General features: G+C 35.3%; 1 protein-coding gene across 2 annotated transcripts in view; it reads right to left on the bottom strand.

Annotated features, from left to right (window-relative positions):
• LOC148955109 (torsin-1A-like) overlaps positions 1–22,617 on the bottom strand; it is a 33,878-nt gene extending 11,261 nt beyond the window's left edge. The window contains exons 1-4 of one of the 2 annotated variants that reach the window (XM_089100378.1): positions 22,071–22,617; positions 17,133–17,284; positions 8,387–8,535; positions 510–654 (exon numbers count right to left, since the gene is read on the bottom strand). In XM_089100378.1, coding sequence (XP_088956504.1) covers positions 510–654; positions 8,387–8,535; positions 17,133–17,284; positions 22,071–22,478 — 854 coding nt within the window. In that variant the 5' untranslated portion in view covers positions 22,479–22,617. The remainder of the gene's footprint in view (positions 1–509; positions 655–8,386; positions 8,536–17,132; positions 17,285–22,070) is intronic. The other variant, XM_089100385.1, reaches the window with a different exon arrangement.
• Between the last annotated feature and the right edge of the window lie 1,850 nt (positions 22,618–24,467).

Here is a 24,467-nt window from a genome sequence, read left to right as displayed (position 1 = left end):
TATCAGGAAACAATAAATTGTACATAAGCTAGGAAAAGCTCCAAGCCCCAGACCAACAAAGATCACCACGGTCGAAGAGTCGAAAATATATACATATATAGATTATATATATATATATATATATATATATATATATATATATATATATATATATATATATATATATATATATATATATATATATATATATATATATATATATATATATATATATATATATATATATATATATATATATATATATATATATATATATATATATATATATATATATATATATATATATATATATATGACATATGAAATCTATGTCCTAAAGTGTAAGTAATAAGAACAACATACGTCTCAAGCGAATAATATTTTGTATAAAAATGGCACTTACTCAATATCTCCACGATATATATATAAATATATATATATGACAATATGAAATCTATGTCCTAAAGTATAAGTAATAAGAACAACATACGTCTCAAGCGAATTATATTTTGTATAAAAATGGCACTTACTCAATATCTCCACGATTCCACAAATATCCTCGACGACGATACTCTGCTTCTACACATTGCTTAACATGGTCCTTTTCCATAGGCAGAAAAGGTAAGTAGAAATCTACAAGACTTCTATCGACTATATCAGCTCGAAAAAGTCCACCTATGAATTGAAGTCTTAGATTAAGTTTAAAGTCTCAAGCATAGAAGACATCAAATAACCTTAGAATAAAGCACAGATAAGTCAGCTCCACAAGTTGAACAGGTTGTTGCTGTTCCAGTTAGGTAATTATGTCGTTCATAATATATTAGGTTGTTGAAGTCATGATACATTATAGCCTGAATAACCTTTATAATGAAAAGGTTGAATAGCTTTATTAGTTAGTTTTCCTGACATTGAGAGGATGTACAACTTGCATGTATTTACAGTGGTAAAAGCTTCCTCACATTAAAAAGAAGCAGTTTTCAAACGGGAGACGGTTTCCTCAGACCGACATCAGTAACTGGAGGAGGTGAATTCTCTCCTAATCCACATGTGTGCAGGCATAAAGCACATGGAAGTGACGCGTCACTTTTAACTTGTAGGTTCAAGGTTTAATTTTAAAATATCTGTACAAAATGGACATAAATAGAGGGTAAACGCCAGAGACACAAGGTCAAATGACAAAAACCCGGTACATCAATCGGAATAAACCTGTTTGAAAACAAAAAAATAAATAAGAGTTATTCAATGACTCGCAAATATATGTGCACCCCCCCCAAAAACTCCCCGACATCAGGAAAATAACCACCGATAATACAAGTAAAAAAAAAAAAAAAAAACAACGGGCGAATAAGGGTAACCGATGACCGGCATCTCACAGGGCAAAACACCCAACAAAACAATATTATCAAATGTACCCAGTTTTTCAATATATTAATAATTCTTAAAATCATTTATAAGGATAGAATGAAGTTGCTTTTTTATATTTGGAAGAGATTTGCTGCAATCAATAAATGGTAGATGTAGACACCATGAACCCATGATTGAAAATAATGGCAAGAACCTTGATCTCTCTGTGCTTAATTTTAGGTGCTGAATGTTCCATTTATGTCGGGTTTCATAAGAATGGGCATGTTGCACAGGGAAAAAATTATTCGAACGAAAGTACGTAGGTAGTTCCGACCGGTCATATTTTACCTTAAATAAAAAAGAATTGAGGGTGAATATCTGTGAAACAGGCAAAATATTAGTTAGAAGATATAGAGTTTCAGTTTTACTCTTATTAGGATACGAAGACGGTGATGGTAAATATTTCTTTAAAATTAGAAGAGCCCGTTTTGAAGAATTTGTATCGGTTTCACATGACATCTGAATGTTGCCAAATATATCAGAGGACAATACGTAAGATGGGAATGAACCAACGCAAGATAAATTAGACGTAGGATTTCATATGGAAAAAAATGCTGAAACCTTCGCATTATACCAACCCCCTGAGTAACTTTAACCTGTAATCTATTACAATGTTCTTTATATGATAGATTTTCATCAATAATAATACCCAGATACCGGAGCAAAGTTACCCTTTGAATTTTAATATTTGTAGCATGATCAAATATTGTTGAAATTACTTGTGCATTCTGCCCAATTCTAATATAAATGATAAATTTGGTTTTTGATGCATTTAGTGATAAAGAATTAGCTTTTATCCATACAAGAAGTTGTGAAAATACGATTTGCAGCTTCTCATTGAGATCCTCTTCCGAATATCCAGTAAGTGATGATCCGGTATCATCAGCGAAAAGAACATTCAGACCAAGGTTTTCTGTCGCTGATGGAAGGTCATTTATATACATTATAAAAAGCAGTGGTCCCAGGATTGAACTAGGGTCCAGGATTGAAGTGGTCCCAGGTAGGCACTAGTAACTGCCAGTTACTTACAAAACAATTAGTTTTAGTAGCAATTAGTGATTAGATGTATTCGAAAAAGTACTCTCATATACATACCAGCTCTGTTCCTCATCAAATCAGTTTTTTTTTGTATAAAACCAACAATAGAGAAAGAAATAGAAAATATAAGTTTCATTTTGGTAAAATTCATGCAAGCGTAACAAATTATCAAGTTAAAATCCTTTTTCGAGTGGTTTGCTTAAAGAATGTGTTTCAGAAAATTTTAATACAGTTAAAAGTCAAATTGACTTTTCAGTTACAAAAATTACTTATTATTCCATTGAAAAAGATTTCTTTAGCAGGTTGACAATCAGGTAGAGAAGCACGATGACAAATTGAGTGAGATAAATCTTTTCTACAAATAGAGAAGATCAGTCCTAGGGATTGAAGGTAGTCCCCCGATATTGAAGGCAGTCCCACTCTTCGTCTGATGGATTTTGAAGAATCGTTAGCCGAAGTTAATAGGCCATCAAAAAAATCGATACAATATATAATAATAATTATTTTATTTTTGCCCGCTCATATAAAAAAGAAAGAGAAAATCGGAGTAATACAAAAGAAAAAAAAAGGAAAAACAAGAATACTCAGCATCAAAGGACAAAATTAAATAGTAACTTCTTCATTAGCACTAATAGATCAGAGTAGAGGCAAAAACTCGAACAATGTTTCAAACGCTTTTTTTCTGCACTTGTTTCAGTAGACGGCACAACGACAACGGTGTCTACCCTATTTTGAGATTTTAGAACGAATGTGTCTCTCTCGTGGAGTGGGCATCGAAACAAAACTTGAGGTTTTTGCAGTACACAGACCGGAGTTTTAGTTTGTCAGTTTGTGCGAACGAGTCTCATAACGGCGATACATGAAGCAAGTGAGGGAGAGCAAACCGCTGTGTAAAGCTTTGCAAGAATATTCCTGTTTAAGCTAAATTTCAGAGACAAGCTTCCTGTAACTTGAACAAAAACTCTTGGTAATTTTGTCAATTATTAGTAAACGAGAACTTCTGACATCATGACCGTACGTTATTCCCAGGTACTTCATATATTTCCAGGGAAAATTTTCGTTTGTTCAATGGTCACATATGTAAGACCACTGCTTTGCTGCTGGCTTGTCGAGGGACAGAATTCCACAAACTCCGTCTTTAGTACATTGACCCTTAGACCGATACTTTTTTAACCAGTTATCAGGCGGTTAATATTTTCTTGTAGAGAAGTAAGGTTGCGGCTTAACATCAGTATACGAGAGCAGGCTGAGGTCGTATAGATTGATCCTGAATCCTCCAGCAACGTTTTTTGTTATTCCGGATGTCAGAGTATTAAACAGAATGGGGCTTAATACAGATCCTTGTCGAAGACCTCGAACAAGTCTAATCGGTCAGCTCAGGTGATCCCCTGTCAGTCTAACGTTCACAAAACTATCTGAGTACCAGAGAGATAAAAGTGCTACGGCATGAACATTCACACCATACTCGAGTAATTTCAGGAACACCTGAGACTGCACAACTGAATCGAATGCAACTGAGATGTCTACGGTGCACATAAAGAGGGAGGAATCCATTCCATGAACTTTGTCAACAGCTTTCTCTTAAAGCCTATGTACAAACGCGCAACTCAGGTTTCGGTGGAACCTCAACTGACGATAATCCAATCTACACTTCCCCAAAATTTCTGGAAGGAGAAGTAGCTCGAGGACTTTACTGAGAACACTTGAAAATTGTGTCTTTATGTTGCTTAAGTTACAACACATACGAAAACCATGGCAAATAAGCTATGATCAGACGCTGGCCTCAGTTTTGGATCGAGTCGAAAACAGAGTTCTTTCACGACAGGTTCCAATACCTACCAGCACAAGGATCAGATTGCCAACCTGTATGCAGAAAGTTTCCAACTTGATCTCTGTTAGTATCTCAGGGCTAGACCTCGGCATCGCGCCGATGAGAAAAGACCGGCGGCGGCAGGGCCAAAAACAGTGCGCCGCCGGTAAGATGTCAGCGACGCGCCGCCGGCGCGATCAAACATCATTCCAAATTTGCCCTTTGCCTATATCTGTTTTGTCACCTTTAAAACGGTTGAAATGGGCGACTTTGGTATTGTTTTTTTTTTTTTTTTTTTTTTTGCTCTTTTGGATTCTTAAAAAGCCTTCCTTGTATTAAAACTGGTTTAAAAAAAACAGTTTTTTTTTTTTTTTTAATAATTAAAAAAATACTCTCTAAAGTTTTTTTTGGCTTCTTTATAGAATATGTCAGGTAGGCTAAGGCTGAACTGCTGTTTGTTTGTTTTTTTATTGCTTTTGGCTGCTCTTTTGGATATTATTCATTTTTTTTTTTGGGGGGGGGGGGATTCATTCCAAATTATAAACTCATAAATACCTAATATCAGCTACATTATAAACTGTATCTAAAAGGAGTAAATTTATCAAATTGAAAAATACATGATGAACACTTCACATGAGAACACTTCAATTACAATAAGACAAAAAACACTTAATGGTTTTTTTTTGGTTTGAAGAAAAATGAAGTCCCAGCTATTTTCTTAGGTAAAAAAAAGAAAAGCTCATCCGTTTTAAATGTAATTAAATGAAATAATATGCAGACTGAAGTAGCTCCAAGAAGATGTTGAGATTTTCTTCCTAGTTCGTCCGTTTTAATCCAAGCAAAATGTTAGGAGACTTAGTATCAGTTATTGAGTTTAACCTTTGATTTCCAAATGCTCACAAAAATTACTAAATTTAAGAAAGTCGCAACAATAAGTCACCTGTGGTCAAAATACTCAAAGACTCCTCTTTGATCCCCACCCAGGCTCAAAGCTTCTGCTATGGTCATATCAATGGAAATCTCCAAAGAGTTTCTTTTTAAAATAGCTTTCAAGCATAGTTAGGGGTATTTAGCATTTTTTGCTTTTCTTCAAAGCTTTAAAAAAAGTGTTATAATATTCCAAATGCTACATTTGTTATGTTTGTCCATATTTTTGTTCATCATTTGTGGGGTGATCAAATTTTTTAAAACACTGTAGATACGTAAGAACGTTGCAACATCTAGTACCCTGAGGTCATAAGACTGTCAAAGACTCCTCATTGAACCTCCCAAATTGAAAGCTTTTATTATGACCTGGCCTTTTAAAGTAATATGGGTCCTGGACCAAGAGCCCTAGTGTCACTCGTGCACAATGGTAGATGGTCATGACGATATTACTTCCACCACACCAATTCGTTTCAGTGCGAATCTGCCGGGTGTTTAAGGATGAATGTTTTCGAAGTAAACCCGTTTCATAGAAAAAAACGGGTTGGACGCATGTGTCCCTTTCCTTTTCGACGATAAAACTATTCAAGTTCTGTTTCAAGTATAACTCACGAAAATCTTGTAAATTTCTGTCAACTTTTCAGCTTTTTGGCATCCCTGCTTTCAATAAAAAAAAAAATCAAGGTAATAACAAAAAAATACAATAACTCCCTATGCCCCCCCTGGATACCATCTTTATAGGATACTGTCTCTGCTTAAAAAAAAAAAAAAAAAAACTTATTGGCAACCCTGCTTACAAAAAAAATTCGAGACACTATCATTTAAATATGATAGCTCCCTACCCCCCCCCCCTCTGGATACCACCTTGATAGGATGCCGTCTCTGCTTTAAATTGAAAAAAAAAATTAACTTTTTGACATCCCTGCTTTCAATAAACAAATTTCGATATATTATCATTCAAAAGTAATACCTCCCGACCCCCCCCTCCTCTGGATACCACCTTGATAGGATACCGTCTCAGCTTTACATTAAAAAAATAATTGACTTAATAATTAACTAGGTCACTATACGGTTCAAACAAACACGCAAAATAACGTTAAACAGCTTAGTGTTCCTTGAAAAAAAAAAATTGAGGGTATGAGTAAAGGGGTACAAATACAACAACAAAAATTTCGAAATTATTCAGATATACCTCAAATTATTTGAAAACTGAGTCATAGATTCGTCGTGGCATTCAATAAGATCCAAAGAATCTAATTAAAAAGGAGCACACACAAAAGCCAAATTAGGCCAATAGCCTATAAGAAATCGCAAAATACCCAAGACAATGAGCAAGTCCCAATTGAGGGCCCGGGGTCTATCAAAATATTTCAATGGTTTCCCAGGGAATTTGAAATCATTTTCTTCCATCTCCACTATAAATGAAAAAAATAATTATCTTTTTGGGATCCCTGCTTTCAATAAAAAAATTGAGGTATTTTCAATTAAAAATAATAGCCCCCTATCCCCCCTATAGGAAATAATTTACAATTTTTTTACGAATAATATTCTTGGGGTAGCTTCCGTTTCAATCTTTAATTCCCCAACATTTTACATGGATTTGTATATAACAAAATTTTGTCTCAAAATACTTTTTTTTTTGGGGGGGGGGGCGTAAAATTTTATCAGAAAGAATATTTTCTTTTCTTTAATCTATAAGACGTTCAACAATTGAGTATTAAACATTAAGATAATCTTATCTAAAAACAGCAAGAGAAAAAAAAATCGGCAAACTTACAATTCAGCTGTAGAAACAATCTGTCGGCTATCAATTTCAAAATCCAACTGAAGGCTGAAGCTGTATAGTAGTGAATGCATTCTATAATTCTATTCAACTTGAAAATAAAATTCTCGACTACGAATGATGTAAGAAATAGCAATTGGGAAACTACATTCGAAATGATTTAAACTCATTTCATAAAGACGATACTTTTTTTTGTCAACATATGAAGAACTGTGTATATTGCAATATTTGCAATTGTATATTTCATCTGTCAGGTTTTTATGCAAAGCAACAAAAGAGACGAAAATTAACGAACAAGAGAGTAGTGAAGAATTATGGTATGTAAAGTAATATTTGTCAGGGAAAGTCACTGGTGATAAATCGCTAGGGATGACACCGTGATTGCGTGATTTTCGGGGATTCGGGAAACCAATTTTTTTTTCGGGGTGACGCATAGATTTTCGAGGAAATACCCAAAAATTCGGGGATAGTGCAAGCCCTGCTTGATTTCTAATCAGGAAAATCGAAATACTAAACCATCACGAGAAAGAAAAGCTCCGACTTTACGGTTGACGCAATAAAGAATTGCCGCAAAATTAATTTAGAGTCAGCCAAACACCGCCGCCTCTGTGGGTGGCGGCACGCCTGCGGAGCGTCGGCGGCGTAGTGAAACTTTGGCGGCGGTCGACCGGGCTTCTCGTCGGCAGCGTTCGGTTGATCCGCCGGTGCGGCGTCGGGGTCTACTCAGGGCCTTAATTTTGCAATTCTCATTGAAAACTACCTGGCCACAATTCTTCTTTGATTTCAGCTACTTTACTTTCTCAAGTTTACTATTTTATCGGCAGAAGAAAAAATTACCAGAATTATCATATCTAGTATGATTGTGAATCTCTTATGATGCAACTGATATCTGATAGAATTATCAACAAACACACACAAAAAAAATAATGGTTCCGCAAAAAGTTAACCGCAAATACAAAACTTGTTACGACGAACATAAATTGGCTTACTTAAAATATCAAACTTGGCTTATTAAATGTATCAAACAAGTTTTGTATCGATATCACAAAATGTTAATTAATTTAGACCGGAGGGAGGGTGCTTCTCTCATAGGATTACAAACATAAATACTTGAATTCATTATCTAAATGAAGTTGTGTTTGGCACCATTTAACATTTTGCGCTCAAGTTTTGCCCCATCATTATTCTAATAATTGCGAACACGCGAAAATATACAGAAAGCTTTTTTTTTGTATTTTTGAAAATTTAAGTGTTATTTTTTTAGAACTGTTCAAGACAAAACTTGAAAGTGTGATCGTTTTAGGAATCGGGTTAATTTTTAACGATTCTGACCCTTGAAAATCCCCAAATTTCCCAATTCTTAGTTGTGATTAATAATACATAAATATATTCCAATTAGAATCGTTTATAATAGAATTTGCCACACATTCTAAAATTTTTTCTACTACCTGGTTCATTAAAAGCTCCTATTTGAATCAGCTTTTCAAAATCTTCATACTTAAATTCCTCCCGTTTCCTTCCTTTCTTCCAGAGCTCTAACGACTTTTGCGTTATATTATGGCCACCAGTATTACTTAGAAGCAAAAAAATCGACTTCCTAAAATGGAAGAAAAACACGGTCCTATACACATAAGAACGAGAACATAGAAATTGAAATACATTCATCCCGCTACTGGGAAGAGGAATAGGTCTTTTAGACTGATTATTCATACCATCGACAAAGTTAATAGCGATTGTTTGTATTTTTACGTAAGAAAGTATTGTCATATAAAAAGTAAGAAAACTGTTAATGCCGAAGTGTCTGTGAAGTCTTTTTTATGCATAATTACTAGTTCTTAGGCTTGAATGTAGCAACAAAAAAAGAAGAAAAATAAAAGCAGAAACCCATGAACAAGCTTATTCAAGCTCTCTAAATTGAATAGAAGAAACTCTGTTTGGGGATAAGGGTCTTGGCAAGACCGCCAAAAAGTGATTTACTTTCGAATTTTCCCTTTAGGTGAGGGGGGGGGGGGGTTTCTTATCGGTCATTAGTACCACTAGTATAGTTAATAGCTGTTGTCTTTACCGTTCGTGAAGAATGTATTACTACTAGGTCTAACCACTAACTGCAACCGCAAGCCACCTGAGGCCAACCCGGTTAAGTACACTTCTCCATCCCAAACTGTTCAGAGCATCCCTCTTTAAAACCCTCCCATGAAGTTCCAATTTCCCTTAAATTTTTCCTTGCGACCTCCTCACACCCCATTCGGCGACAACCTGCTTCTCTTTTAGCCCTAGATAGTTGGCTGACAAGGACGATCTTTGGCAATCTATCATCCTTCATCCACAGAACTTGTCATAGCCATCTCAACGTTTCTCTCATTATAGCCCTAGAAAGTGGGATTAAACGACATTTTTCGCACAGCATACCGTTTGAAATACGGACAGTCAGACGGGTATTCAAAACAATCTTTAGACAATTTCTCTGGAAAACATCAAACAGATCCTCCTCAGTCTTTTGGAGCGCCCCCACTTCAGAACAATACCTGACCAATGTTATCACTGTAGCTTCTAATATTCTAATCTTGGTTCATAGACTTATCTTTCTATTCTTCCAGACTATTTTCAACTGTGAAAAAACACCCTGAGCCTTTCTACTTTTAACATCTTCGCTGCACCCTCAGTCTTTACTAATAATCCTACCTAGGTAAGTGAAGCTGGCCACTTGATCGATCTTCTCGTTACCCAATATTACCTCTTCATCTTAACTTATTCCCACTCTTAGCGGCTTAGTCTCCTTAACATTAATTCTCAAACCTATTCTTGCATCATGAACTCTCAGAACCTTCAAAAATTCATTCATTTTGCCGACGTATTTCAACTAGGATATTCAAATCAGCAGCATAATCTAATCCTAGGAGAGTGTTACTTCCCCATTTGATTCCGCGCTCTTCCATAGTTTTTGCTATACTCCTTAAGACGAAGTCCATCAAAATGATCCATATAAATGGGGATAGAACGCAACACTGCATGACTAATAATTCAACACGAACCAGTCATTAACTTCATTTCCTACCTAAACCGCAGCAATGTTATTCTCGTACATAGCACTAATCACTTTAATGAATTTATCTGGTAGACCATACAAGGATAGAGCCTTCGTCATAGCTCTTCTATCGGCTGAATCACATGCTTGCTCAGAATCTATAAAATTAAGGACTAAAGAGTTCTGATGACTCAGGCACTTCTCGATTATTATTCAGAAAATGATCACCTTCCTTACACTACTAGACTCACTCTTATCACCTTCCTTACAAAGGTTTTAATTAAAGTTTTCCTAAAATCGTCACCTCTTTTTTTCATAAATGATATTCACAATCCTCAGTAATTTATCTCTAACTTGACAACCACCCTATTTGAAAATCATCATAAACTCATTTATCACGCTATTAGTACCTGGAGCCTTAATTCACTTGCCTGGTTTTACAAAATGAAATAGATAAACAAAGAACCGAAGAAGCTTCGTGTACGGCCTGGCGAGTACGCATGGTGAACTTTCTGGTCCACAGCCTCTCATCCAAAATGTAGGTGAATAAAAAAAAAACATATTGTCTCATGTTTTCTATACAGTTCACCCAATTGTGTCACCTTTTCCCACTCCCTTCCCCTGAAAAAATATCTGTGAATGGGCCTGAGCATGGTAGGCATCCACATCTTTGGCGTTTTTAGTATCTATATCCTCCCTAAATAGTGTGCCCTAATCCAAAATAAAGCTCTGTAAGTGTCTCTTGGATTCCAAAGGTAAAAATTGGACCCAGAAGTTTTTATAGTAAAGAAGCTATCCTCAAAGCCATAATTGCTCAATTGATTCCAAAAAAAAAAATAAACAAATAAAATCGTTGGAAGAAAATCAGGGTAAGAACATATCTGCACACTAGAGAACGTAAAATTTACCCTTCAAGATGATAATAAAAATACTGACTAAAAATATTAATTAGAACCTATTTGCTAGCTCTTAGCAGTAAAAACATGTAAAAACAGGTAGATTGGAATAACTTGCAAACAGTACTTCTGAATTTACTATCTTAGCACTTGACATTCAAGTTTGAAGGCCAAAATTCTGCTTGTTTCTGTGTCTTCAGCAGAGCACACGTAATTTTTTGATTCCATGAAAGAAAACTTTTAGAAGCTAGGGCCTACTTTTTATCTTGGTTAATTTTTATAGTATGATCTGGGTTCGAACTTAACCCTTTACTTCATCCGAGAAAACTTGTACCATCCAAAGAAAACCCATCTTTCTGTATTGATTTTACAGGCCCCATCATTTAGAAGAGATAGTTATAGAAAATTGCGGGAGGGCTCTTTTAATCACAAATCCAACAATTTAGTTCACTTTTTAAGAACATAACCCAATTGGAGGGTACCATGTCACTTTTTTGCGTGAACTCCTAGGCACACAACCCCAAATTATGGCCGGAACAAAAGCAACAAACTAGTAAAGAACAAACTACTCCCATACCAATAAATGGAAGAAAAAAAAATTAATATTAAGCCCATGCCCCTTAACTCTATCGATGTGGATCTTTTTTTGTCCCCCCTCAACAAAATGCTGGAGCTACGCCCCTGAACCGAGGAAAAACTGCCATTTAAAGCTGATTCAGGAACGGTAACTGTGATTCCGGTTAATTTTTATGGTGAAAGTTTATAGTGGAAATTTTACAAAGAGCCTATGTCAAAACAAATACATTTCAGAGGAGACAATGCACTGGTCAAACTTTAATTCAAATCAGAATCATGCAACAACATTTAGTCTGTATAATCAGAGGGTCTAAGCAGTGTCATTGGGCCCAAGCCACCGTTCCAAACTCTAGATCATTCAGGGTTAATTTAGGCAATGTTTATAACTGATTAGTTATTAAACACACACAAAATTATAAAGATTGCAATATTACTACCCTAAAGCGAAGAACATTAAACATATATTGAATAAATGGTGTTTGATTTTCAACGTGAATATCAATTTTTGAGCTAAAAAATAAATTATGGACACAAATAAATAAAAAACTGAGCATGGATCCTACAAGTTTCATAAATGGCTTCTGCTTTCCATGAAAATTTGTAGCAAAAGATTCCTTAGATTGTTAACGACAAGCCTAATATTGCACAATAGAAGTTCAAAAGCATAACATGGTAAGCACACTGAAAAAAAAATGGTCAGATATTCAGGAAAGTTAGTAGACCTACTAATAGGTTTTGAAGCCACTAGTTAAAAATATAAGATTCAAAACCGTTTTTCCCGTTTTTCCTATATATTTTTATTTTTTTTATTTTTTTTTTGTTTGTTTATTTATTATTTATGGGATGGCGGCGGGAAGTTTTGGAGTATGTGAAGTATTGATTTTTGGTTATTGCGACCAGGAGCCGAGTGAGTGTAAGATTTTCCTTTTTTTTTTTTCTCTTCTATCTCTTTAGTATGCTATTATAAGTGTTAATTTTAAGATGGTAAATACTTCCGAACAAGCGTTAGCTTATGGAAGGTAATTTGTTTTTTTTGTGTTGTGTTTTTTTTGGAATAAACCCTTATCTTATCTGAAACAGCAAATTTCTGCGTCACAAAACAAAACAAACACAGTGCACAGCAAACAAGTTTCTTACATGGTTTCCGCAGCGCATACTATTTAGCAGAACGATAAGCATATGGCACCTTGTTTGACTGTGAATTAAACCAGAATTCTCAATCAGGTTAATTGGGGTATAAAAGTCGGGGAGCTGTTCCTTCATCATCCCCACCTTTGCCACCACCGATTTTTAAGTGGAAGCATGGGGATGTTGCACCATCATTAAATCGAAAACAAGGTTTTCGATCCCTAATACTTGAGGCACAAAGTGGGTCTGTATCCCCTCTAAGAACCTTCCAACGCCAGCTTTTTTGCTGAAAAAGTAAAAATGTAGAACCCTGTTTGAAGTGGAATCATGCAAAGATTTCTTATATGATATGTGTGATTGAAGGCACAAATTTGGCCCTTGGCCTATCCAAGACCGAGTCACTTCATTAACTTTTCAGCTGCAAGACAGCCAGACATTTTTTTGTTCACTGGTCAGCACAAAATTTATGGGGCAAGTGTCCTGTTCCCAGTCACTGGCTCACTGTACAAGGATCCTGTACCGAAACACAAAGTAACAAATGCTGACAAATAAAAAAAAGACATCTAAACTCAAATAACAAAACTCATCAAGTACAGAAAATGGAGGTAGCCTATCATAGACACGTGATTCGCATGTCTAAAACCTGACATCCCAAGATCGTTCGTAAGTGGTAGCCGTGGGCTCAAAAAAAAAAAAAAAAAAAAAAAAAAAAAAAAAACACTAAGATATAACTGTCAATTAGATCTAGAATGACTAGCAAGTCTTCCTGGAGCTCTAAGCGTCTCTGGAGCCATAGAAAGATCTATGGCAAGTTCAAGCGCCAACCGTTAGTAGCCAAAGAGACGCTAATATTAGACCATTGAACTTTACTGCCCAGACACTAGTAGACTTCAAAGTTTTGTTGTTATGAAGTTTCACCTTCATAACAAAACAAACACAGTTGTAAGCAAAATCGTTAAGCTTGTTACTCTTCTGAAATGCAGGACCAGATAAATGCACTAATTTCTCTGCCTCTTATTCGTTTCAGATATATTTTAAGCCAAGAAAGTGTTCATTCAAGGGACTCCACAACGATTAACATCAATAATGCAACTTGAGTTGAGGGGTAAGTTAAGAAGACGCTCCGAAGCCATATAAGCAAGAAGCGTTAGGACGGTGAAATCCAAATAGCCATGAACTCTTTAAAACAGGCAGAGAAACATAGGCAGCGCAATAGTGCTGCCTAAATAAACAACAATGTGGGCACTATGTATTATTTTTTTTTTTTTTGGTTTCTTTTAGACCAAGGCCCTTCGTATGGAAGGAGTTATCATCGAAACTTCGATCAAAATTCCCCAAATGCCCACCATTTCCCCAAACACATCCAATCAAAATTTTGAAATAGCCATTTTGTTCAACGTAGTTGAAAGATCTGGAAATTATGTCTTTGAGGATGACTGCCCCCCCCCCCAGAACCCACAGGGCAAGGGTTGTAAGTTATGCCCTGGGGGCGTATAAGGTTTTATAGAAAGTGTTGTTGTAGACACTTCAAAAAGGGCTCATTCGATTCGAAATCGAAAGGGCCAGTGCCCTTTTTAATAGTTGAAACTGATTTGAGGTCAACTAAACCCTCTCCCACACCCACCATTTTCCTAAATCACATCCAATAAAAATTGTGAGACACCCATTTTTTTCAACGTAGTTGAAAGGTCCAGAAATTATGTCTGAGCCCACACCCCACAGCCCCCAGGGCAAAGGTTGTAAGTTATGCCCTGGGGGCATATAAGGTTTTTGCTATTCCCAAAAGACTTATGAAATTATGACTAAAACATTACTGTGCCCCAGATGAAATCGTCAGAATGTACAACCAGTAAAAACTCCAAACATCGACTACCAATGGGCGGTGAACACACAACTCAACCACCATAACTGGACCACATAACAACCTAACCAGCCTCAACACAATTACCTTAAATTCAACCATCAAACAACTCAACCACCATCAACTCAACCACTGCACAGACCAACGACCTCAAAACTCAACCAAAATATAACTCGGATCTGTTTCAACTCAGATCTGTTGATCAATCACCAAAGCCTGGTGAGCATTCACACCCTGGTCATCTGATCAATGTGAGGACTTCTGAAACGAAGTCCAACATTGAACATGCAGCAACCACTTCCTTCGTGTTATTTAAAAACATTTTAGGGGAACAGCTTCAAATGGAAAATGAGGACGTACTAGTTAGAATGCCTGCAAAGAGTGTCTCAGAAGAGTCCATTCGTCAAGAAATACGAGAAAACGATTATAATCTTCGAGAATCCCAGTTGATGGCTTTTGAAGTCCCAGATTTGTATCAAGATCTTGTCCTTTATGATTCCGAACAAGATATTCCTAAAAGAATTTTCGTTGCAGGCCATAGAGATATATTGCAGTATTTCAAGAGACCAGAACTATTTTTAGGGGATAGAATATTCAAGGTTGTGGCCCAGCTTCTTTCCCAGCTATATATGATAATTGCAAAGGCTGGTGATTCATATCCACCATGCACCATGCTTCATAAGCAGAAAACACATATGGAGGCAGGCATACTACAAGCACATAGAAGTGGTGCCAAGAGCTAATCCCAGTGGAATTCTCAAAGATTTTGAAAAAACTACTATAAATCCTTTTCGAGTTGAAATTCCAAATTCTAAGTTATCGCGATGATTCTTTCACTTTTCACAGTCTATCATAAAAAAAGTTAATCGCTGGACCTGAAGTAAGAGTTCGAAAATGGCCAATATTCCAATATCCTCGCCGAAAATATCTTAGCTTTGGCTATTGTTCCATTACAAGATACTGAAAGAGTGTTTGATGAACTCTAAGGACATTTCTTCCAAGGTGATAATTATGATTCTCGCTTGAGATTTTTACCAGTCTTCTGGAACCAATTTCTAGAAAAATTTCAAAATACAAAATATTTGCTTAACAACTTTCGAGACACGTTCAAACATACCCTCAAGAAGAAAATAAAATGAGGTACCTGAAAGTAATTGCTCATATGCAAGGGTAAAAAGACGCTTTGAATGTAAAATGCCCACACAGACGTGTTTCTCTATTAGCTTTTTGCATATTTATAGTTGTTAAGGATTTTATGAAAAAATAGTAGAAAAACAAACACGGATTCCCCAAACGTATTTTGCTCTCTGGAGTTGATTTTTCTCTCTTTAAGTCACATTTTGCTCTTCAGAAAAATGGCCCCAATTGCAATGCCTACTTTTTTGCTCCTTCTAGAAACAATATATAAAAAAAAATCTTTCAAGAGACAAGAATTTAAACAGATCCGAATTATGTTGAGTTGTTGGGTAGTTTAATGTAAGGTAGTTGAGTTAAGTGGTAGTTCAATATAGGGTGTTTAAGTTTTTTGATAGTGAACTTGAATGTGGCTGAACTGGTTGGTGGTTAAATTTAAGGTAGTTGAGTTATGTGTTAGTGAAGTTCCGGGTGGTTGAGCTGTTTGGTGATTGAATTATGGTGGCTGAGTTATGTGGGAGCCCCAATGGGCTGTCTGATGAATTCTCGACAACTTCTGGATTCCTCCCAGGATGTTATCCTCACCTCACATTTGTTCCTTTTCCTACATGCCATCCTTTCTCTAATACCTGCAAAGTATGTGGCAAAAATAGTTGGAATCCTACTTGACAAATCAGAATATACTGGTTATATTGATTAGCTAGCTATGAACACCCAAAAACTCTAAACACAGGCAGAAAGTATCGCTTAAGCAATGAAACCATTTGGGATGCAGATTAATGCGAAAAAAACTAAAATCATGGTCATGTCATGCCAGGAGACCTTAAACCCCATCTATAGTAATAAATGACGTTCAATCGATTCCTTTACCTCAGCAGTCTATTAACAGCTCATAATTGTCACACTGCTAACATCAGGCACCACCTGGCCAGTTCTAGTTTCAGATTACTTGCAAACTTATGGAAATCCGTCCAAATTTCACATCACAAAATAATTCTATTTCTTATCAACCTGATTATACCCGTTATTCTGTGTGGGTATGAATCCCGGACAGTAAAAAAAAATATTAAAAAAAAAACACTTCACAAAATATAGTTTTGACTGATTGGTGGATCAAAAATATGTTTTCTTTTCCTTAATTCATTTTAATTTCTAGTTGTTTAAAGCTATTATTTTCATTTAAATTTTAACTCCTTATATATGTTATTCTATACCCAATAGACAAAGCTTTAATATAAAGCTTTACTTTTCACAAAAACGTTCAAAACAAAATGTAGCTATTCTGTTTTACTTAATGAGTGTTGTATTTAAACACATCACCAAGTTTAAATGTCAGTAAAATACATGAGTTAAAAATATTCAAGACTCATATGGCAGGTTAGAGATCAGTTTTATTTTTCCAGGTTGAGGTTAGAAGTCCTTGGGCTTGCTAGCCCAAGGGCCCCCATAGTCTAAATTTGACTCCACTTGAAAATATTTACTATAATTTTTTATTGAAATCAAAAGGCCCTGCATTAAGGAGCAAATTTACATCTAAAAAAATATCACAAATAACAAGCAAACTCAATAACCACCTATAATCGACTCCGTCTATTTCTACATGATAATCCATAAAAGGTTTAATTGCATCTAGTAAGCGAGGAGGCATCTTGTCAACCTCATCAAAAACAAACATAGATCTGTCACATCTTGAAACATTGCCTCGAATCCAGTCAATGAGGTGAATCTGAAAATAAGAAGGATAAAAGTTTAGAATGTAGGCTATGCAAAAGCAATTTTATGCTGAAAATGTAAATATACTGGCACATATGCCAAAATGATATTGGTTGATGACCTCCATTTCTTTTGTGACTAAGCCAAAATGGCATCTATTTGGGGTTAAGTCAGTCAATTTTTTTCTCTCTTGTACAGCTGCCCTGGGGCTTGCTCCTCAAGGGAAGCCATTCACTAAAAACAAGCTTAGATAACAATGGAAATGTAGGAAACTTCTGTAGAAATCTTTTGTTTACAAATGCATTCAAAACTTAAGAAAAAATTCAGTTTTTTTCAAGATTGCTAATAGTTCTAGTTTTTTTCTGCATTGGGGTTCCTTAGGCCAGGGACTTGATAGATATAATTATCAAGGCAAATGAAAAAATAGTGGCTCATTTTCGGGTGTTCACTTCCTTTATCTTCCTTGTTCTTTTTTCTTTGTAATGCATTAAGACTTTACATGAAAACTCCAAAAAATGAACCTTTCCAAATTTGGGGCTCCTGATAAAAAAACATCTTTCTAAAATAAAAGGAGCCCCATTAGATTCCTTATTTTATGATCCTTTCAAAGAGACTATTTGCATTTCTGACAATGCACTGCACCCCTCTCCCCTACTGACGGTCCCATATACAGTTTTCCTAATGTACTTCTTAAATGCTTTTCATTTTTTTATGCATTGTATAACTGACAGGTCTAGTTTGGACTCGATGAAATTCAGCTTTGCCTAAGTAACTACAATGGAATTGTGGGTAAAATATTATTTGAAATGGTTGGAGATGTGGATAATAATGGAAGGAAACATGATAATGTGACTATAGAAATTCATTGCATATTATAAAGTAAGAATTTAATTGTTTTGGTTTTCTGTATATCACAGGGCTTTACTGGGACCATGAAGGGGCGCAGGGGGGTCAGAAACCCTAAAATAATATTTGAAAAGAGCATAAACTGAGGAATATGATGGTAATACTTTTATTGCTGTTTCCTTCTGATGAGCCCTTATGACAAACCAAATTCCATTGATTCTACACTTAAGTTACCTGTTATATGACACATAAGGAGTCAAATAAAACAAAGAAATGTACTATTAGAGATACATATGGGACCATCAGCAGTTGTCTGGCTAGGAGGGCAAAGGGAAGTGGTAGTCCCTGGGAACAGCCTCTAAGGGAATACGAAACTTTTTTTTTTCTTTTTTTTTATATGGTTATATGATGGTGGGGTTGAGGCAAAACCAACATTGTCCCCACGTGCTGAAAACCCTATCTACGCCTCTGACTATCAGGGGGAGGGGTTACATTGTCAGCAATGTAATATATTTGAAAAGAGCATCTGATGGTACTACTATAATTTTATTAAGATATTTCCTTCTGTGGAGTCTTTATTCTACAATGGCACCAAAACAAATTGGGAACAGTAACTTTCAACCAATTTGTTTTGCAGTCTTGGGTTCATCTTGGCCCTATAAAAACCATTCCTAAAATTCTCAAGCCAATTACCTAGGCTACTTTGTGTCCAAGCTTGTGTTTTGGTAATTTTTTTCCTTTTTCATATAACTTAGCTAGGAATAAAGTTAATATATCACTTTCCAAATATAATAATCACTTCTGGGGGGAATTCCATTTTCAGCCCAAAAGGGTAACTTATTTTTGTCACCAGATAAAAAAGGGACTATCACTTGAAATGGGCTTAAAATGTGGTTAGAAACAAACCATTTTTTTACAAATGAACTATTCAAAAGTAATATATTCTAAAGGCACTGATTTATAACAATCTAATTCTATGTGTTTGAATTTATAAATACTGTTCTAAAAAGTCAAGGATTTGGTAATATTTCTATTACTGAGCTACAAATTTGGTGAGCATACCATTCAATGCCTTTTTCATGCTTTTTCTAAATGTAATAATTGTTTTCCTCAGGAGTTCAATCTAAAGCTCTTTATGGATCTTTAAATATAATACATTTTCTATAATTATTTCTAAAAATAGGGTTAAATAGTGGTTTCAAACTTACTATTTGATTATAAATCAAATATACTATTTGACTTTTTATACACCACCATCACTTGCTTTTCTGCATTAACTATTCTAATATTGAGCAAGTTTTGTTGCTGAGAAAACACAGTCTTCAATTTTGCAAAAAACAGCACTCAGAAAATGCAGTTTTTAATTTTACAAAAACAGCATACTGCTGTGCATACAAAAGTGGGGTAGCAAAGTAGCAATGCTACTTGGCAGTTTACAAATTTGTTGGCAGATTTTGTCTGAAAATACCATTTATTACAAATAAAACAATTTTTGCTCAAAGGAAGCCGTCAAAACACAAGTTGGACTCCACTGTGCAAAAAGTGGGGTAGCATAGTACCAATGCTACTTGGCAGTTTTCATGGCCTAGTAAAATATGTTGGCAGATTTTGTCTGAAAATACCAGTGCTTCCACTATCCCCAATTTTTTGGGAATTTCCCTAAAAATCTGTCTTGTCAAAAAAATATTGGTTCCCCAGAAATCCCTTTTGTTCAGGTTTGGCACCCCTAGTGGTATAACACTAGGCCTAGTGACAATCCACCCCTAGTAACTATGATTTTCACTTGACTTGACATATCTTTTTTTACTACTTTCCAAAGTTTTTGTCTCAATTATTTACTACACATCAAAAACCAGACATAGATAATTGAATTACTGACCTTTCCTCCTATGCTAGTAAAAGCATAATGTTTATAAGACTATACCATTTCATAAAAGATTTCTCTTGTGACATGTTTACATTCAGTGTAATTCTGAGCATCAATACAAAGAGGATTATTTTAGTTGGACCGGGAGTTTTAATTTTCTTTTCTTTAGCTATTCTGTTTAATTTTCAAAGGTCTGAGAATATAAAGGAGTTGGAATGAAAAATCATTCTAAAATGAAAAAAGGAAAGCATGGTAGGTATGCAGAGGGGGGGGGGGGACTTCATGATAAATTTTGAGATATTTTCATTATCAAGCTATGAATTAGATGAACATACCACTCGAGACTGTTTTTTAAGATTTTTCAAAATATAACCATCATTTTAATCAGAAATTAAACGAACACTTTAAGATGCTACCTTTTTCTCTTATTTTCTGCAATTTAGTTTGAGTCCTAATTTCTTTTACTCTAGATTTTGGACATAATATATTGACCTTAAATACATAATAATTGAATGCATGATAGATTAAAGGGTACTTATACCAAAAACACTCAAGTTTATACTGTGTAAAACTTGAAAACAAACCAGGTTTATCTGTCTGTACTAAGAAATAATTACTAAAAAAAACTTTAGCATAAAGAGTGAGGTATTGACTAGGGGATGAACCCAATCATGTGTGTAATAATTTCTGTTTGTTTTAAGCTTTGATGTTGCTCCTTACTTTCAGTTGAAAAACTTGTTTCTTTAAATTTAATTTCTGATCATTTTTTTTAAATAATGCTGGGAAATCTGGTGCCCCCTTCATAGCAATGTCCCTTGCCTCATGAAAATTTCCTCCCATGTAACCCCCCCTACCTACCCTCCACTACCGAAAAAAACCCCCGGTAAAGGTCTGTATACTTACCAATAACCAATGCAATATGTAAACATTGGACAAAGTTAATAACTTGCAGTGCTTCCCCCAGGGACTATAGTGGATTAAGTCATCCTCAAAGACATAGTTATTATTTTTTTGACCATGCTGAAAAAAGCAGTTATTTCAAAATTTTGATCTGGTGATTTTGGGAAAAAATGAGCATGGGAGGGGGCCTAGTTGCCCTCCATTTTTTGGTAATGGGAGCAGTGAAGATGTTGAAAGTAGAGCCAAGGCTCAGGGTGTTTTTTTCACATTTAAAAAAAGTTTGGAAGAATAAGAAGATAATTCTGCAAACCAAAATTAGAACATTGGAAGGTAAATTAATGACAGTGGTCAAATATGGCTCTGAAGCATGGGTACTCTGAAAAGTGGATGAAGGTTTACTAGAAGTTTTCCAGAGAAGATTGTTTTGGTACCAAGCTGACTGAAAGTATTTCAAACAGTAGGTTCTATGAAAAATCTGGCTCAGTCCTGCTTTCTAGGGCTATAATGAAAGAAAGGTTGACATGGCTAGGGCATGTTCTGTGGATGAAGGATGACAGATTGCCAAAGATTGTCCTTTTTGGACAACTGTCTAGGGCTAAAAAGAAAGCAGGTCATCCTCATCTGGGATGATGTCATAAAGAAAGATTTAAAAAAAATAAAGGGGGAGGTTTTGAATAGATTAGGATGGAGGAGGAGTATGCATAGTTGTGTTGGCCTTAGGTGACTTGGTGCTGTGGTGAGCTGTTAGCAATAGTAGTGGCCTAGTAGTTAAATATATATCAGAAGAATTAAGATAAACAATTATCCACCTAATTAGACACACAAAGTTGGCTCTCATGCTTTATCATAGGCCTATCTGGTTAGTGGGCTATTTTTTTTTTTTTTTTTATTATTTCAATTGTTTCTCTAGTTGGCTAATGTCTTGCTTGCTTAAAATGACTTTTCAATTAGCTAACTAGTTGGGTAATCTATGCAAAACTTAAATATGGTTGGATGTTATTTTGCATTCTATTGAATAGAAATTTTTAGACATTATCTACTTGGTATATTCCCCAAACTATTCTTACATTTCACCATGCTGTAGTAAAATAGGAATGGTCCAGAAACCTATCTCTATTTTTCCAGAATGCTAAAGAAAAATGGTCTTTCCCAAACAGAGATCTTTTACTCTAGTTACCATACTTACTTTATATATGTCTACTTGATCCTCTTTAGGGAAATGTAGTGTAGAAAAAAATATATGAACATTTCTGTTCTTCACTCCTTCAATATATAAAGCATCTGCAATTTTCTTTGCAACATAATTTTTTCCATTTCCAGTCCATCCATGGAAACTCATCACAAGGGCTTTTCTTGGCTGTTTATTCTTAGCATGTGAGAAAATCATTCTACCAATTTTTCCTTGTGCAATATGTTGACCAAAAACATTATTTTTGAGTTCATTATGCAATAACTTTTCCTGATAGTGAGTATCTTTTTGAACATTACAACAATCAAACATGGCAAAAGAGCTTGACCAGCAGGGAATGTCAAAGCTTTTCACTGTATAAATGAGAATTTGTATTATGAGTATAGGCCTAAATTCAATATTCATGATAATGACAAGACTATTCCAAGAATAAGTTAAGACGCTGTAGACCAGATACACTTGGCTTTCGCCCTTTGCGATGACTTAAGACTCAAGAAATCAGCATGAGTTAATAATAAGGAGATAAATAATTAATAATAAGGATATAAACAATTGTCAAGCTTTTCTTTCTTCTTCTTGGAACGAGTGAAATCACGTAACCAGTGTTACAAAAAAAAAACACACCAGACCCTTAGAAAAATACGCCAGAGCCTTTGAAAACCAAGACTGCCAAAATAGCCAGTTACCAAGTGCTAACATTGTCAAATTTTGCATGTTTCACAACAATTTTTGGTGATACAGTCATAAATATTTTTGCACGTGTTACGGCTTGCACCACCCGATAAGTGTAGTTGATTTAATTTGAGGTCACTTTTTTTGTTTTGTCTCTGGTTATTTCATACTCAAGGGCTGGGCATACGTAGCTGATTTCGGCAACTGATTTCCAAATCAGTACCGATTTTAAAAGAAATCGCCGTCAATTCGAGCTTGAAAAATTTTCTAGTTTTCAGCTCCGATTTTCATCATGATCATTACAAAAAGAATAAGGATACAAAAAAAAGTCAGCTAGAGATGTTTATGGTGAAAGACCCCACTACTGAGCTAAAAACTAAACTGAGAACTAAGCTGAGATCAATCATGCAATTACTAATAAACTCCAATTGACTATTTGTGTCCATGATTTTTTGTTTTTAAAATATTGTGCAATAAATTTTTCTTTGAACAAATTTTTCTAACCGCTATCGTTTGTCCACTGATGCTGATATTGGTTCCCGAAATCAGCTACATGTGCTACCTTTTAGAGCCAATCTTTCAGAATGAACACGGAAAAACGGTGGTCCTGGTTATACCAAATTTTGGTGCAGGGGGGTTCACTTAAACGGGAAGAACCTTCCATGTTGAGATTTTCCGCGGGGAAAATATATCCATGGAAGGAGAGTCGGATTTCCCGGTATTATTTAAAAAATGATCAGAAATTGCATTTAAAAAAAAACAAGTTTACTCGAATGAAAGCAAGGAGCAACATCAAAAATTAAAACAATTAGAGATTACCACGTTAATGAAGGGAGTTGCCTCTTCTTCAATAGCTCACTCTTTACGCTAAAATTATTTTTAAGCTTTTAAAAAAGCTTATAACTAAACATCCCTTTTGTTTCAGAAGTCATTCTGAAAGAATTGGAGCAAAAAGTCAAACTTTTTGTAAAGAGAGAGCTATAATTTTCAATTGATTTTTTTTTATTTGATTTATAGAAAGAGCCATACAGTAATAACCGGGTCCTTAAATGCTAAAATTAAATATATATTTTCAAATAGTATCCTGATATGTTAGAATAACAGCTCATATAAGATTTGTTTCAATAAACAACTAGCAAATCGTAAATCTTCAATAAAATTATCAAACTACAAATTTTTGAAACCCTTTTTTCTTTTATAGACCCAATTGCAAGACACAATTTTTTTTACAGAATTCAGAAACAAAATAAGCTAGCTCGAGGCGATACCAATTTCCAAAATCATGTACGCCACAATTCAGGTGTCGTAAAAGAGTATCAAGCCTTGGGTAATGTGCCAAGCGATCTAGGGAATATGCCAAACATTGTAAAGGTTAGAATTGGGCCTCTTCAAAAGGATATTCTAGAACAAAAAGAGACATTTCTAAATGGCAAATTTACCCCTAATTTTATGGTCTGGTTCGCGTTTTTGCTACTTCATTACGATCCTCCCCCTCTTGTGTTTTTATGTGCCCTTAGGCTTGGGTGTCCCGAAGGGTAGGCGAGGCGCCCCCCCCCCCAAATGTTTTGGGGGTCGGTAAAATTTTCGCCGAAGGTGAAAATTTGGGCAGAAATTTTGCAAAATCGGCCGAAATTTAGCAAAATTCTTGATTTCTGCAGAAAATTCCGCATAAATCAGGTAGCGATTCGGTAAAATTTACGAAGATCGCCCAACCCCCCTCTC

The sequence above is a fragment of the Artemia sp. Qi Xiang Cuo genome, chromosome 2 (assembly GCF_049724085.1).
Source record: "Artemia sp. Qi Xiang Cuo chromosome 2, ASM4972408v1, whole genome shotgun sequence".
NCBI classification, from domain to species: domain Eukaryota; kingdom Metazoa; phylum Arthropoda; class Branchiopoda; order Anostraca; family Artemiidae; genus Artemia; species Artemia sp. Qi Xiang Cuo.
This window is presented reverse-complemented; position numbering and strand designations above follow the sequence as displayed.